Raw genomic sequence first — 20473 nt, forward strand, 5'->3', positions numbered from 1 at the left:
GGATCAGTTGAGCCAACCCCAAATAACCTATTTTTCCGGGTCATCCAAACGGCCACCTTAGCTGATGCCATAATAAAGTTTATCAGACAAACCTCACGCTTCTTCTGAACCTATGTCACTGGGCCTCTGATAACACAGTGATAAGAAATCCCCTCCCCAGGCTTCTTAAAACAGTCCCTCAAGCAGTCAAGCGCCCCCCAACCTCTCGCAGTCAAGCCCCCCAACTCCACCCCCCCCCCCCCTCCAACCGCCCGCAATACACTAGCACATGATCAGCAGTTTCATTCATCCCACAAAAAGCACAGCCTCTCCCTACTGCTGGATTCAGGCGTGCCACATGTCTGTTTATAGCTATAGCCCCGTGAACGAGCCTCCATTCTATGTCGGATAGAGAGAGGGAGGGGGGAGAGAGAGGAAGAAATAGGGAGAGGGGAGACAAAAAGAGAGATAGTGAGAGGGGGAATAGAGAGAGAGAGTAGTAGGGTAAAGAGGGACAGATTGAGGGATAGGGATAGGGATAGGGAGAGGGGGTCAAGGGGAGTGAGAGAGAATAGAAATTAGAGAGAGAGAGAGAGAGAGAGAGAGAGAGGGAAAAGTGGTAGTGTACATTGTGAGCGAGGCCCCAGTCCTCCTGGGACAGGCGCGAGGCATGGGATTATTTACTCTCTGTTTTTGGAGTCCAAGGAGAGAATAAATTGCTATTGATTTCTGGTTCGTTACTGCTAAGTGTCTTTCCTGCCCGGGGAGCCGCCGAGGCCGGAGAATAATTCTCTGTAATGTGCATCCACATTTGTCTTCCTGCGTCTCCACTCTTACAAGACCACAGGCACACACACACACACACACACACACACACACACACACACACACACACACACACACACACACACACACACACACACACACACACACACACACCCACATCTCTCTGCATATATTCAGGCCCTGTGCTGAATTTATGAAAGACCCCCCAAACCACAGGCTCCCTGCTGCAATTTAAAGAAAAAGGGAAGACGTCTTGAGAGGGGGGGAGAGAGAGAGAGAGAGAAAGTGGGACTGAGTGTGTGTAATTGTATGTGTGTTTGTCGAGACGTGTTTGTGTGTGTGTCCATGATGCTATCAATGTGCTCAATGTGTGTGTGTGTGTGTGTGTGTCTGTCTTTCTCTGTGTAATGTCTTTGTGTGTGTGTGTGTGTGTGTGTGTGTCATGTCTGTGTAGACATGTGTATGTCTTTGTAGGGGTGTGTGTGTGTGCTGTTTAGATGTAAATGAGGACATTAGATTTATGCAGGGGCAGACAGAGGTGTCAGAGTGATTTCGATTTTTATTATAGACCTATTAGGCCTTCATATTACTGTCTGTGTTCTACACACACACACACACACTGAGGACAACACACAAAGACAGAGACACGGAGACATCTCTGACTGCTTCAACCACGGAGACATGGAGACATCTCTGACTGCCCCAAACACACAGAGGAACAGAGACATTTCTGACTGCCCCAAACACACCTAGACATGAAGACATGTCTGACTGCCCCAAACACACAGAGACATGGAGACATTTCTGACTGCCCCAAACACACAGAGACACAGAGACATTTCTGACTGCCCCAAACACACCTAGACATCTCTGACTGCCCCAAACACACAGAGACATGGAGACATCTCTGACTGCCCCAAACACACAGAGACATGGAGACATCTCTGACTTCTCGAATCGTCTCTTTTTTCTCTCCTCTCATTTCTGTTTAACCAGTCATTTAGATTCAGTGGGTGTCTTCCCAGCTTTATCTCCATCTCTGATAGGTCTCTTCATTCCTTTTCCCAGTTATTGGTTTCACTGGAGGCACTGATAGGGCAGGGAAGAGGAGGAGGAGGAGGAGAGAGAGAGATAGAGGGGGATTGTGATAGAGAGAGAAACCAAGGGATGGGGAAGACCTTGAGAAATCTGGGCTTTGGTGAGGGTTGGCAGAAAGGAAATTGGCATGTCACTCACAAGTTTTCATATCTTCCAACCAGCTGTCATATAAGAGAGGGGTGAAGAGAGAGAAAGAGAGCGAGAGAGTAAGGGTAAAGAGAGAGACACAGAGAGGCATTAGGAAAGGGAAAGGAAGAGATGAATAGAGAGAGGGGTGGAGAGAGCCGGAGAGGGGCTGAATAGAGGGAATGCGAGTGAAAGAGAGTCAGGGGGAGAGAAAGATAGTCAGTAGGATTGAGATACAAACAGAAAAATAGAGAGAAAGGGAGGGATGAAGAGAAGGATGGGAGTGAAAGAGATAAAGAGAGAGGGATGAACAGAGTTGAGAGAGAAAGATGGTCACACATTGATGGAGAGAAAGAAAAGAGAGGGACCGGAAAGGCTTTCCCCGGAGGGAGGTAAGAAGTGACAAAAAGAAAAATGTACTCAGGAAGTGAGAGGCAAAGATTGGAGGAGAAAGGAAGAGAAAGAGAAAAAGTGGTTCTAAATGAAAAACATGGTAGAAAAGGCCTGTCCATACGCTGAGCTGTGGCCAGATTGAGTGATCCGCAGTGGCCGCAGCCGCAGCAGCAGTGGAGTGGCGGAGTCTAATTACTGGGATAGAGGTGGCTTTGCCCTCAGGAAGGGGACGGGATAAGGGCTGTATTACTGTCACTCGCTGGAGACAGACACGCAGGTAACAGTCTGCTATACTGAGCCCCAGCAATCTCACAACTGTGTGTGTGTGTATGTGTGAATGTGTATGTCTGCACATGTGTGTGTGTGTCTTTATCTGTTTGTGTTAGTGTGTTTGCGTGTGTTTGTGAGCACCACAATGTGCTCTTTGTAATCAGGCGACACTTCCAGTGCGCTGATTCAAGGTCACTCAGCCCCTGTGATTTAGAAGAGAAATAAAATAGGGGGTGTGCGAGTGTGTGTTTGTGTGAGAGTTTTTCTGTCCTTTTGACACCATTACAGTCGAGTCGAGTCGAGTCAAGCCGGTACCATGCAGTGCAAAAAGGGCTTAACGTCTTTAAATAACTGCTATTATGATAATGTTACCGGTCAAATGGGGTAGCCTAAAGTTTATTTTATGTGATCCAACTGAAATGGAGGGATGAACCCGAACACAAACGTGTTGCCAGAGACACCATATGAGTAGCCTATAAGGAGCTGGGATAGAATCTATGGAGTAGCGGAGGGAATGAGGACTTTCGAAGTGAATTGAACTGTTTATCATTTAACATAAAGCTACTACAATGTAACCCTAGTAGGCTTAATCATTTTGTATTATTGTAAAACGAACAAAATAACATGTTTAGCATATTTTCATGTCATGTCTTTTTTTACACCCCATTCTGGCGAGTATTATTGATAATAGTAGCGATAAGTATCGGTATTGTAAAGCAGTATCAGTATCGATATAATCCTAAGGATAGGCGATCCTAGTGTGTGTGTGTGTGTGTGTGTGACTGGCTATCTTTGATGAACACACTTTGAGCTCAGGCTTTATTGTTTAGTCAACGATTAGACCCAGAATAATTTCACGCTCTGCAGTAAACGAGACCCATGGGTACCCAGATAGCAGTTGAAGCCGCCTCTGTTCTGGCACAGATTTGGTTCTGATCTGGTTCTGATATGATTCTGATCTGGCTCTGATATGGCACAGATCTGGTCCAGCACCGTTCTATTCCAGAGACAGCTGCCTAGTGGGCGGAGTGGTGCAGGTAGTATGAGAGTATGAGTGTGTGTGTGTGTGTGTGTGTGTGTGTGTGTGTGTGTGTGTTTGTGTGTGTGTGACTGTGTGTGTGTGTGTGTGTGTACGGTGTGTGTACGGTGTGTGTACGGTGTGTGTACGGTGTGTGTACGGTGTGTGTACGGTGTGTGTGGAGAGAGAAAGAAAGTGAGCGGGACGGGCAATGCACACCTGTGTCCTGATTAATTGACTTCCTGTGGGCTTCTCTGGGTCTTGACTTCCTGTGGGCTGGAGCTGTCTCTGGATCAGAAGCTACCGTGGCAGAGGGTTTGCAGTGCTGACCTACAGCCATTACCCTCTCAGTCACAGGCCGCCTGACCCTGATTCTCTCCATGGTGTCTGCTTGTGATGATATCAGAGGGCCTTTGCTTGGGATGATGTCAGAGTGTGTCTGCTTGTGGTTATGTCAGAGGGCATCTGCTTGTGATGTCAGAGGGTGTCTGCTTGTGATGTCAGAGGGTGTCTGCTTGTGTTTTTGGTCATTACGTCGTGGGGTGTCTGCTTGTGATGATGTCAGAGGGGGTCTGCTTGTGGTGTCATAGGGCGTCTGCTTGTGGTGTTGGTCATGACGTTGTGGGGTGTCTGCTTGTGTTGATGTCAGAGGGCGTCTGCTTGTGATGCTGGTCATGACATCCTTGGATATATACTTGTGAGATGTCATGAGGCGTGGCCCTGAGAGGGGTCACCTTCACACTGTGAGGATCCAAAACCAGCCACACACACACACACACACACACACAAACGCACACACAAACGCACACGCACACGCACACGCACACGCACACGCACACGCACACGCACACGCACACGGAAATCCGGATTAGGAGAGCCTGACACTGGTGTTTGCTCATGATCCAGAGACTAAGAAGAGAGTTTAGGTAACTAAGACAGGAGGCAGAAACATGTCATTACTAACACGCACAATCATAATCAAAGATCAAAGTGGAGCGGGGCTGCAGTGTGGGATTTATTCAGTCAATGACTTTTGCACACACACACACACACACACACACACACACACACACACACACACACACAAACACAAACACACACAAAAGCTTACATGCACAAGGCCTGTACCTTAAATTCCTTTTGATTTGTAGCAGTTTGCGGTATTGTTTGGGTGAGTTATAGACAATGTGTCTGTGGGCGGATGAGTTCAAATCCATTCTCATGGTTCGCCGAGGGAGAGAATTATTTAGATAAGAGCTGATTAAGGGATAATGAGATAGGCCTGGTTTCTGAATGAACACACATGCACACACACACACACAAACACACAAACACACACACAGATACACCATTATCACACGTCTTCAGGCCTGAAGCTGTGGACAGATGAGCTAAGACTAACCGTGACCACTCATGCAGAAACAATCAGATGTATGTGTGTGTGTGTCTGCATGCTCCTGGGGAAATTGCCAGGCCTGTCACACACAGCCTCTTTCTCATCAGCAGAACAGTAATGTCATAGCCCACAGTGACAGGGTTGGGGTTTGTGTGTGTGTGCGCACAGAAGCCACTAAATGTCCAACAGCTCTATCATCATTATCTCACGCTAAAGTGACAGGTTATGAGGTGTGTGTGTGTGTGTGTGTGTGTGTCGGTGTGTGTGTGTGTGTGTGTGTGTGTGTGTGTGTGTGTGTGTGTGTGTGTGTGTGTGTGTGTGTGTGTGTGTGTGTGTGTGTGTGTGTGTGTGTGTGTGTTTGCGCGCAAGCACGTATGTCTGACAGTATCTGCTGCCCAGTGGCAGGTTTGGCATTCTCTTCACCAGAGGTATAGTATCGCTTTTTCTAACTCTCTCTCTCTAACTCTCTCTCTCTATCTCGCTCTCTCTAACTCTCTCTCTCTGACTCTCTCTCTCACCTGAATGCCTCAGATGAGCGTCAGCTAGTTACCTCGGCACTTACTGTTAAATACATCTGAGGAAGGATTCCACATAAAAGCACCCCTCCCCCGTCCCTGCTTCAGTGAAGGGTGTGTGTTTCTCTTTTGTTGTGTGTTTGCACAGAAAGCAAAGGAGACTATTTGGTATGGATGCATTAGCTCTGACGTTTTATCAGTGAAAGAGCTTTATATGCAAACGAAGGGGTATGAATATAAATGATCTTTCACTTTTTGTTGCTATCTGGGAAATAATCAGTTGTTGTCTGCTGTCTCCAACTTTCTGTCTTCCTGAGGAATACTGTATTAGTGTGGTAGATACACTGGGGAAGCTAGACCTGCATTCTAGAACTGTTGGAATGTGTGGGGTTCTAGAGGTACTGGAAGGCAGTGTGTGGGGTTCTAAAGTGGCTGGTGTTTCATGTCCTCCGTTTCCAAGGAGACTGCGGAGAGCTTGTCAAGTCTAATCCCAGCATTACAAAGCTTTGGCATTCTGTGTTCTGGTTACTGGTTACTGCTTCCTGACACTGATGGGACATTTGGACAGACTATTCCTGACACACATTTATGTGCAAATGCACACACAGACTTCCACACACACACACCTGCATGTACATGTATACACTCTCAGAGGTTTTGGGTGTCACACACACACACACAGACAAGCACTTGCACTCTCGCACACACACTCACATTCATTGGCAACCAATTGCAAACTTGTGTACACCTGCACTCCAGTATACATGCACATGTACACTATAGTATAGTACATGTACACAAGCAGTACACACAAACACACACACACACACACACACACACAAACACACAAAAACACACACACACACAGGCAGCCTGTCATGCAGTCAGGGCACGTCTGGAAGTGGCCCGGTGAGGCAGCTTCTCGTGATGGAACATGACAAGCAGGGAATTTACCCATTTGCCTCCTACTCCGCCCGGGATCCAAAACAATAAGAGAGGATTACAGGGCTACACAACCTAACCCCTCCTCACACACACACGTTACACACACACAAACACACACAGGTACTCACACACACAGGCACATACACACTCAGGCACAAGCACACCTGCACACATGCGCGCACACAGATACACACACGGGCACACACACAGGCACACACACAGGCACACACACATGCTCGTATGCACATACTATCTCTGTCTCAAACACACACCCATACAAAAGCACTCATATAGTTTGCTTGTGCGCTTCATCTGAAACACAAAACCCAGACTGCCAGTGTTCCTCCACAGCTGGTGGTTATTCTCCAGGGTAGTACTGGTAGCAGTCTCAGTTTCCCCAGTACTTTATGTTAAGTTTGATTTTCTGGTAAAATGACGAAACCTTAAACATTTTCGCTAATTTCTCTGGATTGACTGCGGCGCTTTTAACAAAGGATAACTTTACTTTTAACTTTAGAAGATCCAATAAAACAACCAATTGGTCTGATTTTTTTGTACACACATACACATACACATACACATACACATACACATACACATACACATACACATACACATACACATACACATACACATACACATACACATACACATACACATACACATACACATACACATACGCTTTTAAGTTAACAATATCTGCAAATGACAATTTCCTCCAAGTGCCATGCTTGAATGATGGGGGTTGGGGGTCGCACAGATGTGTTGCTAAAGTTGTCCATTTCACTCTTTAACTTAGTGGCCCATTGTCAAAGCCACAAGTGCTTACTCTCTCTCACATACAAAAACACACACACACACACACACACACACACACAAAGACACACAAAGACACAAACAAACAAACAAACAAATAAACACACACACACTTACACACCTATGCATTTATTTTAATGCAAGTAAGTGCACTTGTTTTTGTTTGTGTGTGTGTGTGTGTGTGTCTAAGCCTGATTGTTCTCGGGGCTTTTTGGATGTGTGTCTCAGGGTGTAAGCACATCTCAGACTGTGTGTGTGCGTGTGCTTTTTGGAGTATGTCTCAGGGTGTTTAAGCACATCTCAGACTGTGTGTGTGCATGTGTGCATACGAATGTGTTCTGGCTTTTGTGAATGTTAAGTGGGTGAATGGCTGGTGTTGCAGGTGGAATGTTAAAATAGGCCGTTTTGTTTCTGTATGTTCGTCATCTGTCACTCTCCACACTCTCTCCCTTACACACATTCTCTAACTCTCTCTTTCTCTCTCTCACACACGCACACTCTCTCTCTCTCTCTCTCTCTCTCTCTCTCTCTCTCTCATGTACACACACACACACGCACTTTCTCACACAGTGCAAATATGGTGATCTGTGTCCTCTGTCTCTCCTCTGAATGCCTCACAGACATTGTAACACACACACACACTTCACCTCTTTGTCACACTGTCCCTCTCTCCCTTTCTCGTCTGTAGTGTATGTGCGCTTTAACTCCAGCCATGGTTTCCCAGTGGAGCTGGAGGGCGGAGCCAGCGTGGCCGAGCTGAAGGAGGAGGTGGGGCGTGTGCAGGGGGTGGAGCCTGAGCAGCTCCGGGTCATCTTCGCTGGGAGAGAGCTGCAGAGCGACAGCACACTACAGGTTAGACACACACACACACACAGACAAACACACACACCACACACACACCACACACACACACACACACACACACACACTCACACATAAAACACACACACACACACACACAGCCCCGAAAATATAAAACACACACATGACACACATACACACACACACACACACACCAACATAAAACACGTACATGCACACACACACGTAAACATAAAACACACACACACACACACACAGCCCCGAAAACATAAAACAAACACACGACACACACACACACACACATACACACACACACATACACACCAACATAAAACACGTACATGCACACACACACGGAAACATAAAACACCGCACACACACACACGCAAACATAAGACACACTGTTAAGGCCGAGGGTTGCGGAAACAATAAGGGAGACAGAGGCGAGCGAATTGCGGTTAAACAATGGTATTTATTAATTAACTTGTTCTCCAAAAGGACAACGGAACAGTCAATGGTGTAGTTTAAGAGCGACACACAGATCACGGAAGCAGTTCCTATAAAGGCCATGGCTACACCTGGGTGCCGGTGTAGCCCCTCAGCTGATCCGGGGCGGCCCGCCCACAAGCACACCCGAATCCGAGTGCTGGGGAACTGACAATCAGAAAGATAACAGAAAGGCCAAGTGGACGTCACACACACACAAGCAAAAACATGGACACACACACATATAGACCCCCATCGTTACATATTGTTGTTGAAATCAATGAGACTCTGTGTATGTGTTTCTTAGGCAATAGGATGGCAAAGACATATGTTTGTGTGTGTGTGTGTGTGTGTGTGCAACAGCCTCTGGTGGAAGCCAACAGGACATTTTACAGTAAACAAACGTTCGCATATTCACAATAACTCTCAAAATGTTGCAGTTTGAGTTTGCTGCTTAAACCAAAAATCCATTGACACACATAGTAGCTAGCTAGCCTCGCTGCTAATAAGTACAACGTTAGCGTGCTGATAAGCTCTCACACGCCACCCTCATTGATGCAAAAGTAATGTTTGCCTCCAGTCTCTTTCACTGCCATTGTATCTAAGGTCAGCCATTCTAAATAGGTTCTACACATACGTGAAATACATTCCCTATTTAATGGATAGAGAGCAACGCTCCCAGTGTTACTCCGTTGCAAATTACGTTAGATGTAATTTCAAGCTTGCTGGAGAAGGCACTTCTAACACCGAGCCACCAGCCAAGAGATCAACAGTGGTCGGGAGCAATGTACTGTTCGAGAGTTTATATAAAAAACAGTAGCCGTAATGCTGCAAGCGGTGCGGCTTTGTAGTTTACCAAAGTCTTACTAAAACAATTTGACAGAAAACAGGAAATGTGAGGTCTGGATATGTGTGATTCCGGAAATGATGTAGTTTGGAAATGATGTCGTAAGCGGGCCAATCACAGCCAAGGGGGTATCCGATCCTCTCCGAAAAGTTAGGAAAATCAGGAGATGCACGTTCCTCGACCAGCGAGGGCTCTCCGAGGGCTCAGATGGGCGTTAACACCTGGGGGAAGGTGTTGCTAGGGCGTGCCCAAATGTCCCAAATGTCCCTCTACGACCAAAATCGCACAAGTGTAAATTGGGCATGACAGTTAGTTGGATTGTTGTTTGACCTTTAGTCCGTGGTGCAATTAGTTTTGCCCTTTTTCATTGTGCATTAAAACATCCCTCTCTCCCTACCTTACCTAGTCTGTCTCTCTGTCTGTCTGTCTCTCTCTCCCCCTCCAATTGGCATGACCAGATTTTTCTAAAGTAGGGGGGGGGGGGTTGGGTACACCACACCACACCACTGTGTATCTCTCTTCCTCCAGTTCTCCCTTTTTCTCCCCCCTTTTTCTCCCTCAGTCTTTTCCTTTTGCTCCCTCACTCCAACTCCCATGGCTTTATACCATTCATTCTCTTTCTCTCCCTCTCCCTGGCTTCCTCTCTCCTCCCCTCTCTCTCTCTCCCCCTCTCCTCTCTCTCCTCTTCCCTCTCTCTCCGCCTCCCTTCATCTCTCACACTACATCCTCCAGTCTCTCTCTCTCCCCCACTTTCTCCTTCTCATCCCTCGTCTGTAATCTCTGTAATGGCACTAATATTATCACTGATCATTGCAAACTCTGTTTGTGGAGCTCTTGTCGTGAATTAGCATCCCAAGGCGCTTACCAGACTTCGATTAAAGACGATGCTTAGTACTTCAGAGCATGATCCCTGAAGGAATACTGAATGTCGTAGGCAGACACACACCCACACACCCACACACCCACATGCATGGATGCACACACACAGACTGATATATACACACAATGTTGCTGAAGGAATTTCCAGTGGAGGTACTGAGACATATATGTATATGTGTGTGTGAGTGTTTGTGTGCATACGTGCATGTGTGTCTGTGCTTGACTGAGTAAGTGTGTGTGTGTCTGCGGTCATTGGTCATTGATTGTGGGTGCATACATGCGTGTCTGTGGTCGAGCATTCCTCTTGTTGCTGCATGAAACTAACAATAAATATGAAACTGATAAATATTCATATTTGCCACAGGTTTGGCATGTTGCTGCCAGGTGCAAGAGTGAGCATATGTTTGTTTGTTTGTTTGTTTGTTTGTTTGTCTGTTTAGTCTTTGCCTTAATTGGCTCTCACAGGATTATGGGATGTCTGGTGGAGGAATTAATTGGGACAAAAATGCAGGAAATCTAATAAAGGAGGATTGTTCCACTTTCCACAGCCTTCTTCACTTTAACTGGATAGACAGGTAGACACTGCTGGTAGATAGAGCGAGTAGACAGGTAGGTACAGCAGTCAGACACAGCAGGTACGCAGATAGACACAGCAGATACACAGGTAGACCCAGCAGTCAGACTGGTAGACCTAGCAGACAGACAGGTGGACACAGCAGATACACAGGTAAACACAGCAGTCAGCCTGGTAGACCCAGCAGTCAGCCTGGTAGCACAGCAGACAGACAGGTAGACACAGCAGACAGGCAGATAGACACTCCTGGTACGCAGATAGACACAGCAGATACACAGGTAAACACAGCAGTCAGCCTGGTAGACCCAGCAGTCAGACTGGTAGACCCAGCAGACAGACAGTTAGACCCAGCAGTCAGACTGGTGGCACAGTAGTCAGACTGGTAGACCCAGCAGACAGACAGGTAGACACAGCAGACGGGCAGGTAGACGCAGCAGATACAGCAGTCAGGAAACGACTGCTGAAACCCAGCTATACACATGTGTGTGTGTGTGATAAGTCATAAAGCACTGTGGAAATGCAGGCCATTTCTCAAACTCCCATTTGAGAAGGAACTGGGCGATTTGTGTTGAAATCCCTTGTCATCGCCATGTTGCAGTGTAAAATAAACCCACTAGTGCTGATTAGAGGCAAGTGACCACAGTTGTGTGTGTCCAAGAGAAAGGCAGGATTGTCTTTGTCCCTGATTATGTGTAGTTTTAGGGAGACTTGTATGAGCGTGTATGATCAGAACGAAAAAGAGTAGGAAAACAGCCAAGTGAGTGTGTGTTCTTTCTCCTGAGCCGCCAAGCAAGTGTGTGTTCTTTCTCCTGAGCCGCCAAGCTAGTGTGAGTCCTTTCTCCTGACCTGCCAAGTAATGTTTGTCCTTTTGCCTAAAGCCTGGAAAGGAACAGGAGGAGGGGAAAAAAAATCATAATTTCACTAAAGCAAGTCTCTGTCTCCGTCAGATGAATGTGAATGCCCTCCCCCAGCCTTATCTATGAGTGTGTTCATGCCTGTGTGTGTGGTGTGTGTGTGTGTGTGCGTGTGTGTGTGTGTGTGTGTGCGTGTGTGTGTGTGTGTGAATGCTCTCCACTGGCCTTATCTTTGAGTGCTGACGAGGGAAGGAAATAGTGCTGGTAATGAAGAAAATTATTGAAGTGTGTGTGTGTGAAGGGTTTAAATGATGAAGTTTGCATGTAATCATACAAGGGTGAGCAATTACTGTCAAACACATCATTTAACTGGAAATGAATAACACAATGAGTAGGTAACACACACACACACACACACACACACACACACACACACACACACTCATGTATAGGAAGGTTGGTGTGTGTTCCTGAACACTGCATGGAATCCATCTTTAGCTTTAAGCCTAGTCACATGTGAGTATGTGTGTCTCTGCGTGTGTGTATGAATGAGTTTGTGAACATCACCTATTCAGACCCTTGAGTGAGGGGCGAGTATTTGTGTGAGTATGCGTGTGTGTGTGTGTGGGTGAGTATGCGTGCATGTGGGTGAGTGTGTATGTTTGAGTGTGTGTATGTATACGTTTGTGAACATCACCCATTCAGACCCTTGAGTGCAGGGCGAGTGTGTTTCCTGTTTGGTGTTTGGGAGTCGTGTCACGTCTGGGATAAGGCAGCTGTCTGTAGACTGCACTGCCTGTAGCCACACACTCTCACACACACACACACATACACCCACACACCCACCCACACACCCACACACACACACACACACACACACACACACACACACACACACACACACGCACACACACACACACACATACAATCACACACTGCCTGTGGGTACAGACTGGACCTGCTGTTTATCTACCAGAGCCTGAGGTTCAGCTTCTGACATCTGTAGTGACACACACACACACACACACACACACACACACACACACACACACACACACACACACACTGTACACAAACACACACACACACAGTGATCTGTAGTAATTTGCAATGTTGTAATATGCTCTATTAGCCTAGCAAAAGTGCATCACACCAAAACACACCCACCCACACACACATGCACCCCAACAGACACTCACTTAGACTCCCCACACAATCCAATCACAAATATACGTAGGCACACACAGACACATGCCCACACACGCACACAGACTAGATGGCATCCATTTGCTAAAACCAAAGTCCAAAAGCTGCACACATCTTAGGCAGAGTGTGTGTTGAGCTCAGACTATTCTCATTCATAGTTCCACGTTGGTGGAACGAGCTGCCTAGCACTACCAGAGCAGGAGCGTCGCTCTCTACCTTGAAGACTCTCTAGAGAGCATCTCCCTTCCTAACTTGCACTTCTACTAGTACTTTACTTGCACTTACAGCAGTTACATTTTTTTCTATTTATGTAAAATAGTATTTATTGTTACACTAGGTCTCTATTGCTCGTAGCTTGATTGTTCTCTCCCTTGTACGTCACTTTGGATAAAACTATCTGCTAAATGACTAAATGTAAATGTAAGACAGCCATGAGCTAACACAGCCATGAGCTAACACAGCCTTGAGCTAACTCAGACATGAGCTAACAGTGTTTGTATAAGTGTTTGCGTGTGTGTTTTTCTTTCTGGGTTATCAGACTGATCGAGTGTGTAGATAGATACATGGATTGATAGATTGATTGATGGTTAGATTGATTGTTGACTTTATTTATCCCCAAAGGCATAAATGACAAAAACAGAACAATTTGCTGTCAGTCTAATATTTATATCCCATCTGCCCCAACCTCCTCCGTGGTGCGTAATTCCAACTGTTTCCTTTTTCCTGAACACCAGTGGGACCCAGAATTCCCACCCCGCATTAGTCTGACAGGCTTCTCAGGATTCACCCAATTCTCTTTCTCTGCTCCGCTTCCCTTTCCACCTGTCTGTATGAGTGAGTGTGTGTGTGTGTGTGTGTGTGTGTGTGTTTTTGTGTGTTTGTGTGTGTGTGTGAGTGTGGTTTTGGGGGGTGGGGGGGTACGTGTGTGTCACTTGAGTCTATTTCATTACAATATAAAACAGATAGATAAAATAAATGGAGAAGAATAAGAATGAAAATGCAAATGAATGAGGAGCGTAAACACAAGGCGCAAACAAACACACACACACACACACACACACACATACATACACACACACACACACACACACACACACACAAACACACTGGAGATTTGAAGGGGTGTTCAAGGTTCAAGGTGTGTAGATCAGACCTTCAACATGACACACACACACACACAAGTGCAGTGCACATTCCTGTGGTGTGATGAAGGGTTAGTGTTTGGGGTTAGTTCAGGAGGGGAGAAGTGTTTGTGTGTGTGTAGTTTCTGGTTTGTGTGGTAAGTGGTGGCTGTCTGTGTTTGTGTGTGTTTCATTGAATACTCCAGCAGCAGCCCATAGGTTGAGTATGAAGTATGAGGGGCATGACTTTTTTTAACTGTTTCTGGCTAAATTGACCATGAGGAACAAATCTAGGGTGCTGTCATTTACTGTTACCCGAGCGAACATTGAGATTTTGCCACACCCTTTTAGCACGCGCCAGCGCATCTGTATCTCAGCTTCTGAAGGTCGTGGACACTTGAATTTGTTTTCATAATTACCGGAATACGCTTCTTTATATATGCACTATGAAGGTTTCTAAGCTCGAAAACCTTTACTTTTTGAGATATCAAGAAAAAACTTTTTTTTTTTATTTTGTGTGAGGTGTAACAAGTACTCCCCTAGCAAGCTCGACTGTTTCTGGCTAGTTTGACCCTGAGGAACAAAGCAGGGTGATGTCATTTACTGTAACCCGAGGGAACATCGAGATTTAGTCTCAAAATGACCGGAATAGGCATGTTTATATATGCACTATGTATGTTTCTAAGCTCTAAAACCTTTGTTTGTGGGCGCAAAAAGCTTCAAAACTTGAATGTCTTGAATATCTCGAAAAGTAAAGTGTTATCTTGTACCTCATCTGCTAGCCAAATTCATTTAGTTTCCTAGCCCACAAAAAGTAGCCAGAGTCTCCTAGAAACCTTGAAGTTGCTCTTCTTGTATACGTATGCTCTGAATGCTCTGTTTAAATTGCACCTTGTCTGCTCGCCAAATTCATTTAGCTACCTAGCCCACACAATGTAGTCAGAAAGGCTGCCAGAGTCTCCCAATAGAAACCTTGAAGTTGCTCTGCTAGTAAACATGTGGTCTGGCATAGGAATGCTGATTAGCAGGGAGGGGCTGGCTGAAGCAGTGTGAAGTCACCTGTAATGTGTGTGTGTGTGTGTACGTGTGTGTGTGTGTGTGTGTGTGTGTGTGTGTGTGTGTGTCTGTGTGTGTGTGTGTGTGTGTGTGTGTGTGTGTGTGTTTGTGTTGTAGATTATGTTAGCCCCTGTTTGAGGCCAAAAAAGTGGGCGGGCTGACTGACATGTTTGTGTGTTTGTGTTTCGTGGGGAAGTTTTTACCAGTTGGGGAATACTCCATTTAATTGCAGCAGCTGTGAAGAAGTCTTTGTCTTTGTCTCACACAACTCTGACAAAACACAAACAAACACATAAAGAAGCTGACAAACAATAAATAAACTAACAAACAAACAAACACATCAAAATGCTTCCCAACTCCAACTTCTCAGCCAGTCAGAGCAGATGTAGCTCCGCTATTACAGCCAATTAGGGCTCCTCTGTCTCTGTTCTGTGTGAAGAATAAAAGCCTCAGAGCTTTCATGTGTCCTCAGTCCTCTCTCTCTCTGCGTCTCTGAGACTTAGTGCAGCGCCTGCTTAGAGTCCACACACACACACACCCACACACACGCCCACACACACACACACACACACCCACAGTCTGCTTGGAGTCCCTCTGTAATTAATGCTGTCTGGAGATGTCTGAGTGGGCTTGTTTATTTCGCACAGCACACACAGTCCAAACATCATGAGTGTGACACACAGTAGAACAACAAGAGTGTGTGTCTGCAGGTTTGCCTACACGGCTTGTAGGCTTGAGTTTGTGGAGGTTTTAGGATCTGTGCTTTGGGTGTCTGTCTGTGTGTAGGGTGTTACTGGTGGAGTGTGTAAGTGTGAGTTAGGGCTGAATGATTAATCGCATTTGCGATTAAATCGCGATATGGTAAAACGCGATTTTCTAACCGCAACATCCGCAATGTTTTTTTTTTTGTTTGTTTGTTTTTTAAGATAACATTTTTTGCACACAGTGATTAAAGCAGCATAACGGATCGATTGCTTATCGCTAACGAGATGCTAGTGGCTCAAACTACCCAAATCTCTTGAAATGTGCTTACTTTGACACTATGACCAACTAGTTATTCAACAACTGTCCTAACACAGTCAAACATCAAGCAAGTGCAACTAGGCTACTTACTAGTTCGGCAGACAGTAAAAACCGGGCTGCTTCAGGCACACCTACATAACGCAGTCATTTGCCTACGGACCTTGGTATGGCAATGGCACAGAGGCAATTCTCCATATTAAAAGTCATTGTATCGCCCCAATATTTTTCAAAGTTGTTATTTTAAGGTAAAACTGCTTATCCTAACCCTAACCCTGAAGAACAATTACTGCATAAGGCCACTTTAAAAAGTGCCTTCCTTGTGTTTATACTTGACTTTGATCAAATGACTTAAATGCACAGTGGCAAAGCCACCGATTTGTTTCTGTAATGAGCAGTTAAATACAAATATAAAATGTGGGAAAGAATATTTCACACTAAATGTATCTAATATTGTTATATTTAAATCATTCAATACGTTTTGTTGGGGGGAAAAAGAGGATAAAATGAAAAAAAATCGCATATCGAATCGCAATCGCAATATTTTGGGGAAAAATCGCAATTAGATTATTTTCCCAAATCGTTCAGCCCTAGTGTGTGTGAAAGATAGTTAGAGTATCTGTGTGTACAGTGTTATGCTTGGAGTGTGTAAGTGTGTGTGTAAGATAGTTAGAGTGTCTGTGTGTAGAGTGTTACGGATGGAGTTTGTAGGTGTGTGTGTAAGATATAGTAATAGTTGAGATAGCAGTTTTTGTCAAAAACTTTCATATTCCTCAGATGTTTATGATCGCACCCTCCAGCCATCTCTATTTGTCTCTCTCTCTGTCTCTCTCTCTCTCTCTGTGTTTTGCTCACTCTGACTCTCCCTCAGGGCTGTGACCTGCCGGAGCAGAGTACAGTGCATGTGGTACTGCCCCCTACAGGCAGAGCACGGCGTAGCGAGATGGTGCTCCAGCAGCGGTTAGGGAGGGGAGTGGAGTGCCTGACCCGACTGGACCTTAGCGCATCCCGGCTACACACCAGCTCCGCCGGCCTGGCGGTTATACTGGAGGACCAGCAACACAGTCCAGACAACTCGCTCGCACACTCAGGTACATATACACATACACATACACATACACATACACATACACATACACATACACATACACATACACATACACATACACATACACATACACATACTCATGCAAACAAACACACAAACGTTTCATAGGCCTGGCCGTCATCCTAGGCCTACTGCACCGTCCTTGTTTGTGTGTGTGTGTGTGTGTGCGTGTGTGTGAGCATACGTGTGTTTGCAAGTGAAGATAATTCAGTTAATCTTTTCAAAAGTGTGAAATTATCATTTCCGTATTAACACTTTGACATTATTTAAGAAATGCTGTGTGTGCAGTTTGTTTTAATTAGATATAGGATAGTACAATCTGTTACCTTCTTTTAGATGAATACTCACACCTGCAAGTATGTTGCTGAAGGCATATCATGAAACAAATCACACACACACACACACACACTCACACACACACACATACACACACACACACGATCAGTAAAATTCTTAGCCCCACCATCTAGTCTCCTTTGTATAACCCCTTTCTCCTTGAGTAGGTGTATTAGCATAATGGCCGTCACTGGGAGCTGGGTTATAAATTAGATGGGTACTGCCACGTAAAACCCTCTAACACACAAGCACACACACACACACACACTCACACACACACACACACACACACACACACACACACACACACAAACACTCATACATTCACTCACACACACACACACACACAAGTACACACACACACAGTCATACATTTCCTAACACGCACACACACACACACACACACACACACACACACACACACACACACACACACACACACACACACACACACACACTCACACACAAAGTCCACTCCTTTAGGATTTATTGTCATTTGTGTCACTGTATTGCTGGCCTTCTCCTACACTCATGCTTTTAGCTCTAATGAGAAAGCCATTATGTGTGTGTGTGTGTTTGTGTGAGTGTGTTTCTCTGTGTGTCGGAGCAAGCTGGACTTGTCCTTTCTTCATCAAATCAAATCCTGTGGAAATTTCATCTCCCCAAATTGGATCACTGTGGACATATGTGTCCGTATGTGTGTATATTGTGTTCATGTGTGTGTTCATGTGTATGTTCATGTGTGTGTGTGAGTGTGTGTGTGTGTGTGTGTTTGTGTGTGTGTGTGTGTATATGTGTGTTAGGATCATACATGTGTAGTGGATCATAATGAATGCTGCATTGCAAGTGAAAACAATTAATCATTTTCCCTGTGTGTGAGTGCCACTCATTTAGTGTGTGTGTGTGTGTGTGTGTGTGTGTTTGTCTTTTCTCCACAGAGCCAAAGCCTCACAGTAGCTTCTATGTGTTCTGCAAGAGTGTGTGTAAGGCAATCCAGCCTGGAAAACTACGTGTGCGCTGCAAAACCTGCAAACAGGGCACGCTAACACTCAGCCGGGTATGTCACACACACACACGCACACACACAAACACCAATACACACAGACACACACACACACACACACACCAACACAAAACACATAGACACACACACAAACACACACACTCCTTTATATATACAGCTCCGGAAAAAATAAGAGACCACTTCAAAATTATCAGTTTCTCTGGTTTTACTTTTTCTTGGTATGTCTGAGTAAAATTTACATTTTTGTTTTATTCTATAAACATTTCTACCTAATTTCAAATACAAATATTGTCATTTAGAGCATTTATTTGCAGAAAAATGTCAACTGGTCAAAATAACAAAGATGCAGTGTTTTCTCGGGTAATGCAAAGAAAACAAGTTCATATTCATTTTTCAACAACACAACACTATTGTTTTTACTTAGAATCAATATTTGGTGCAAATGACCTTGATTTACAATCACAGCTTTCATGCGTCTCTTGGCATGCTCTCCACCAGTCTTTCACATTGCTGTTGGGTGACTTTATGCCACACCTGGCGCAAAACTGCAAGCAGCTCGGCTTTGTTTGATGGCTTGTGACCATCCATCTTCCTCTTGATCACATTCCAGAGGTTTTCAATGGAAATCAGCTCTGGGGATAGGGCTGGCCATGACAGGGTCCTGATCTGGTGGTCCTTCATCCACACCTTCACTGACCTGGCTGTGTGGCATGGAGCATTGTCCTGCTGGCAAAAAACGCTCCTTACAGTACATGCACACAGGGCATATGACCAGGAGGAATGTTATTAAAAGGAAGATGGATGGTCACAAGCCATCGAACAAAGCCAAGCTGCTTGAATTTTTGTGCCAGGAGAAGCATAAAGTCATTAAAAGAAAAAAACTAAAAAATGTATTTTACTAAAAACACATACCAATAAAAAGTAAAACCAGAGGAACTGATCATTTTGAAGTGGTCTCTTAATTTTTTCCGGAGCTGTCTATACACACACACACACACAGCCAGTAGGATTTAAGCAGTTGTCAACGTGGACAAAACGCTGTTTGTAGAACAGAAATCTAGCAAAAGCCAAGGAGAGATGTGACTGATTGTGTGTGTGTGTGTGTGTGTGTGTGTGTTTGTGTGTGTGAGTGTGTGCGTGTGTGTGCGGTGGGAGTGACAGGAACAACGAAGGAGGTGTGTTGGTGAATAATTCATAACGGCTTTACTGATTAATCATTTATATTCTGAAGTGTGTGTCTGCAGGAGGGTGTGTGACAGGGTGAGGGAGAGGAAGAGTGAGAAAGAAGGTGTGTGTGTGTGTGTGTTTGTGTGTTCATGTGTTCATGACAGTGTGCTTGTGGGTCTGTTCGCCAAAGACGTAAGGAAAGTTTGTACCTGTTATAGTGAGATAGTGTTTTTGAGTGTGTGAGCGTGAGTCGGGGCTGTGTGACCTTTTCTGCGCCACATCTCAGCAGGTGTCTGCATGTAATCTCCTGGCTCTGCTACAGCACCACGCCGGATACTCCATGCCAAAAACACACACACACACACACAAACAAACACACACACACACACACCCACACACTGATACACACATACACACACTGATACACCCACGCACAGGCACACTGATACACAATCACAGAAACACACACACACACAAATACACTGATACACACACACACACAAACAAACACACACACACAGAAAAACACGCACACACACACACTCACTTATGCACACACCCACAGACACACTGAAACACACACACACACAAAGAACCACCCACACCCACACCCTCCCTCATCTCCCCAGTG

General features: G+C 45.3%; 1 protein-coding gene across 1 annotated transcript in view; it reads left to right on the forward strand.

Annotated features, from left to right (window-relative positions):
- Positions 1 to 20473, forward strand: part of prkn (parkin RBR E3 ubiquitin protein ligase) — a 79574-nt gene that overhangs the window by 13117 nt on the left and 45984 nt on the right. The window contains exons 2-4 of the mRNA XM_080848751.1: positions 8031 to 8194; positions 17079 to 17298; positions 18590 to 18708. Coding sequence (XP_080704877.1) covers positions 8031 to 8194; positions 17079 to 17298; positions 18590 to 18708 — 503 coding nt within the window. The remainder of the gene's footprint in view (positions 1 to 8030; positions 8195 to 17078; positions 17299 to 18589; positions 18709 to 20473) is intronic.

Source organism: Sprattus sprattus (genome assembly GCF_963457725.1).
Source record: "Sprattus sprattus genome assembly, chromosome: 12".
Classification (NCBI taxonomy): Eukaryota; Metazoa; Chordata; class Actinopteri; order Clupeiformes; family Clupeidae; genus Sprattus; species Sprattus sprattus.